At 44.4% G+C, this 5061-nt stretch overlaps 2 protein-coding genes across 2 annotated transcripts in view; both read right to left on the bottom strand.

Moving 5' to 3' along the window:
• LOC104832307 (nuclear cap-binding protein subunit 2-like) overlaps positions 1-148 on the bottom strand; it is a 3737-nt gene extending 3589 nt beyond the window's left edge. Inside the window, exon 1 of the mRNA XM_010568435.1 lies at positions 96-148. Coding sequence (XP_010566737.1) covers positions 96-148 — 53 coding nt within the window. The remainder of the gene's footprint in view (positions 1-95) is intronic.
• Positions 149-2691: 2543 nt separating this feature from the next.
• Positions 2692-4794, bottom strand: PIGZ (phosphatidylinositol glycan anchor biosynthesis, class Z). Its single transcript, XM_010568364.1, has one exon. It carries the CDS (start codon positions 4589-4591, stop codon positions 2984-2986), a length of 1608 nt encoding a protein of 535 aa, XP_010566666.1. The 5' UTR covers positions 4592-4794; the 3' UTR covers positions 2692-2983.
• Positions 4795-5061: the final 267 nt, after the last annotated feature.

A 5061-nucleotide genomic window follows, 5' to 3' on the forward strand; every position in this document is an offset into this window, starting at 1 on the left:
CGGGCTCCTGCCGACGGCCGGGCCCCCTCGGCCTCTCCTGAACCGGGCAGGGTGCAGGGGCGTGCTGCGCCAGCCGCGGAGGACCCCAGCGTTACCCCGGCCTGCGCAAGGCCGACCGCCAGCTGCGGACTGAACGCTGCTCTTCCATAGCCTACAGCCGGGAGTGGTTCCTGAGGTCAAGCATGAAAACGCGAAGCGTGCTGCTGATTGGTATGACGGATTTTCATTTCAAAGTCAGTTTACACTTTCCACAGTACTCGGTAACAGGCAGACTCACATTAAACATCGTCCAGAACACTGTCAAGATACTCACTTTCAGTGCTTGATAAGAAACTTGAAATAAAACAACGTTTCTGACTGGAGTTCCTTTAACAGTTTCTGTCTATACAGCAGTAATATTCTACACTCCATACAACTTTGATACAAAAAGAGCTCTAAATGTCGGTGATGATGGTGATGGATAGGATAATCGCCCATTTTACAGGTAGGTAAAAGAGATGCAGTAGCTATCCTAAAAGCACACCTCATGTCTATGGTAGCAAGAAGGGTTTGGGGGAAAGAACTCGCCAATAGAGCCATCCTAAATATAAATTACAGAAAAAGGATGTATCCATCATATGGGATGCATGGGGCTGGTTTACGTAAGTTGCTGTATCTAACAACATAGACAAGACTAAAGTAGTTAACCTTCCTTCGTAGCATGTTTCACTATTTAGTCCAGCTGACTAGATGCTTAGTTAACCAGGGAGGATGATTTCCTTTCTTTATATCACCCCGGGTGAAAAGAACCTTGCAAATTATCTGAGATACAGTTTCCAGCATTGCTGGTAAAATTAAACCTCCCACCAACAAAGACTTAGGTGTGCATGGATGGAAAAACTGCATCTACGGTGTAAATTATAAAGGTCGAGCTGGCGAGACAAAAGCAGTGCATTTTCAGTCTGAGTCAATAGTTGTAGTCCAGGTTCTCTTCCTGACTTTATCACAGGGTACCCATGTACCAGTAGAGAAGTCATCGTGCCATGGGAATGGTGCTCCACATCACTGAAGAGTTTCAAGATCTACCCCACTGAGATTGCCGGACACCATAAGTTTCATGAAAATAATTTTCAAAACTTAAGCTGTTTAAGAAAGCTGAAAATGGTAAGCAGGACATGGAGTACCAGCTGTGGCACATGGCTATCATCACAACATAAAAGAGCAAAACCAAAATTAATTTGTAAAGTACATTTGGTGTCACAACACTTTCATAACTACTTCCACTACTTTGTGAGTCATCAGTACAAACATACATGCACCCACCCCTTTCCCCCTACCTCCCCCCAAAATGTGCACCTTTTAATTTACAAGCCTGTCAATAATGAGGGATGAAGGATGTGGGATGAATGTGTAGGGGAGACAACACAAAATGCTTTACAAGAGAGCAAGAGCTGTGTTCCTTAAAAGTCTAGATCGTACATGTAGCTTGGAAGATACAGGCAAATCCTTCACACGGGGATTTTTCCTAGCTTCCCTTTAAAGCCTAGCAAGAACCTGTATTAATCTTGTCTCTGTTCAAAACCTGGCTTGTAAGACCTGATGTAAAGGTGTGTGGATGAAGAACTGCCACAAGCATTACTGCCGCTATGAGCAGAAAGAATTCAACTGTCAGATTTGTTTCATAGAGAGAGGCTTGACCTACAATGCATGTGCCAAACTAGTATATCCCTCCATGTTGGAATGTTTTGGATCCAGAAGTTCACACAGGCAAAAGCAAAACTTATTAGTTGTGCTACACTATTAAGCATATACATCATTCTCAGCTGAATGGTTATATCTCAGCTCAGGGTTATTTGTATCCCGCTTTAAAATCAGACTGTTCTCTATCAGTAGAGAGCCAGGATGTGATCTGTCATTCTCACTAAGCCGATTTAATGGGGAGCAGTTACTGAAAGGGGAGGGGGGCGCAGAGGATGCAGCTCCTCCCTCGGATCCTCATGCGCTCCCCTGCAGCATAACTGTAACCCTGCAGTAAGCCAGTTCGGAGATCCATCTGGTCAAATGCATAAGAAGGATCAAATCCCTCTGAGCTACCTGTTTTCTGTCTGCGCAGCTCCTTGAACCAGCTCACGGCAGGGCTTGCTCTGCACCATTGCCCCTGTTAGAGCCACGACAGAGCAATGAAATCTGTGAGACATGCAGCGGGAGTGTGCTAGGGAAGGACTACCCTGTTTGCAGGAGCCAAATGACAGACAGGCTTAATGCCATCAGAATGCAGCATTCTCAAGCTGCTGTATATAATACATATGTAGTGCATCCACAAGAACGGAACTGTAGCAAGAAACACTAAACAGGCGAAGCATGGATTTTAGGATTTAGCACATGTACTTAGGCTGAAGCATCTTCCATGTTCTAAATCAGATTCTGTCAGATCAATGCTGGGGATTTTTCAAGGCAGAACCACCCAAGGCAATATTACAGCGCTGGTGCCTATATTGTGACTGCAGTCTAGTCTCATGACTGAGAGGAAGCTCTGAATTTTTAGGAGCATAAAAAAAACCCAAACCATATTGAGTCAGACCAGCTTTTGTCCAGTCCTGTAACCTCCAGCAGCTAAATTAATGCTTATTCTCAGTGAAAAAACACATAATCCACAAACCCTCTGTCAGAGATCATAATGACTTTCACAAATAAATCTCATGTGGTAAGAGCTAAGCTTGAATCACAGTTTTGGTGGGTTCTGATTTCCTTCTCTCTCATCAGGAAGACCACAGAAGTTCCTATGAACCACCACAGGGGCCAAGTAACTCAAATCTTAAGCAGGTTCTGTCCAGAACTGGCTATACTGGTGAGTGTAAGAGCATGAAGAAAGGGAATGAAGAGACTCAGGGACTCCCAGTGCCACTACCTTTGCTGAAGGTGGGTCTGTGAAGAGGAAGGTCTCGCAGCACCTTTGGGCAGTGCCCAAGTGAAGTGAAAAACTAAAACATCATTCTCCTGAAATCTAAAGGTGCTGCTGATCTCTGTCTACCTGGAGAATGTATAGTCCTAACTGACTTCTCCAGTTTCCACTGAATAGGAAGGGTATTTGTGGTGGGTCTTCCATTGATAAGTGTGGAAATATCAAAGTCTCGTTCTTGAACGAGACACCGCATTTCGTAATTGTGGCTCTGACTGTACCAGGGATTATAACAAAAACATGACAGTCATTGCAGGTAAAATTGTTTGCTTGCTGTTCTACTGTTTGGCAGAGGATTTCTTCTTTAGACCCAGCCATATCAATGACTTCTATATGCGTGTCTCTCTTCCTGATATTAAGTAGAGACCTAGGAGGCATATAGGTGTGAGCAAAGAGTAGAGTATAGTGTCTTGGATGGTTTGAGGACTCTGGAGAATGCATGAGTTGCTCCAAGTGACACAAACACGGTATCAGTCCTCCTTGGTGTAAGCACCCAAACAGCAAAGCCCCAAAAACATTGAAAATAGTAATGACATGTCTCCACTTCACAGCTCTATTCTGTGATGTACTGAACAGGACTAATGGCAAGATGAGTGGAATGAGAAACCGAGGTTCTTGGTGACTGAATAGGGAGAGAAATGCCAAAGGAACAAAATAAAACAGCAATAATGTTGGACTGCCCTCGGAATGCACTGATAGCCCAGATGACCCATGGCAAAATGATCTGACCCGTATTAATTGATGGATATATTCCTTCAATGTTTTAATACCAGCACCAATGGCCAGAATATGTAAGACCCCAAAGAGCATTATGCCATTGACTGTAAAATGTGTAACTCGGGGATGACTTCCGTGCAGTGCAAGATTATGAGGATTAAGATTATAGCTGAGAAAATTGAAAGGGGTTACTATCATTTTCTCATTTAATTGACTTATTACATCAAATAGGCTGCTCTTTTTAATGCTGTAGAGGTTTTCTAAGTCCATGGAGGTAAAATAGAAGGTATCGGCCGTTACAAAAACAATGGCAGTAAAACATGCACATAGGACAAGCTTTGAAAAGTGGTTTATGACAGTTTTAATGCTCTTTTGAGAGTCAACAATTAAACCTGCCCAGTAAAGCAGGGGCATTAGAGCAAATGCCAGAAAGGTTGGCCTGTTGAAAAACCCAGCAGTTGTTACAATACCTATGAGAGGGCTGCTTGTAGGCCCCACTAAGCTGCCATCAGACTTTCTTGAGGAAACCAATACCATCAGAAGAGCAAAGAGAAGTCCTTCAAGTGTGTTGGTAAATGTTCTGGTATAAAACACCAGAGTGACATAAGATCCGGCAAGAAGTACCAGTGCTTTCCACGGATCCACTTCCCAGAAAGGAGCTAACCGGTAAACACTATAGTCGAGTATGAAAGAAAAGACTGTAAAGAGAAGGCGAGGTGATACAAGAAGGGTGTAGCTGTTGATGCAACTTGAACATATGTCCAGCTGCTGCAAAGACTTGATCACCCAGTAGGTAACTCCAGATGTCATTAATGGGAAAACAATTGTTCTGCAAGGAGAGCTGGAAAGGAACTCCCAAGGATAATAGACCTGTAGGTTTAAAATATCTCCTATAATGGAAGAAAGAAAGAAAAAAAAAAACATACATACATACATAATGTATTTTATTCAGTAATTCAGCATTAGGGATACAACTTAGTGTAAGAGGCATCACCGAGACAGAGCAGTCCCTAGGCTTTTGAGGCTGTCGTCAACCTTGAAAGTTTCAGGAGTACACCATTAATTTTCACAAAGCTTTAAGGAAAAAAAAAAAAAAAAAAAAAGACAAAAAAAATCTCTATTACAGTGATACGGTTGCAGGCGCCACTTGCCGTGGCCAGCACAAACGCCGCCACCCGCAACTGCGGATCTGCTCCCACCCTGCTTGCAAGAATCGCTTTGTAACGAAAAGGGAGCACGAAGCGGGCCTGTGCGAACACCGAACCGCACCGGGCAGCCCGCGAGGAGAAAGGAGGAGGAGGAGGAGGAGCAGGGCGGGGGCTGCGTCTCACAGCGACGGCACACGGCAGGCAGGTGCCCACTCGCTGCGCGGCACAGCGCTGCACCCGCCGCCGCCGGGGTGGTGG

This window comes from Haliaeetus leucocephalus, unplaced genomic scaffold, assembly GCF_000737465.1.
Source record: "Haliaeetus leucocephalus isolate CR32 unplaced genomic scaffold, Haliaeetus_leucocephalus-4.0 Scaffold240, whole genome shotgun sequence".
Taxonomy (NCBI): domain Eukaryota; kingdom Metazoa; phylum Chordata; class Aves; order Accipitriformes; family Accipitridae; genus Haliaeetus; species Haliaeetus leucocephalus.

What these genes read in the sequence shown, in the direction of transcription:
- PIGZ (XM_010568364.1), bottom strand. Translation starts at nt 4,591, where the DNA reads ATGTATGTATGTATGTTTTTTTTTTTCTTTCTTTCTTCCATTATAGGA.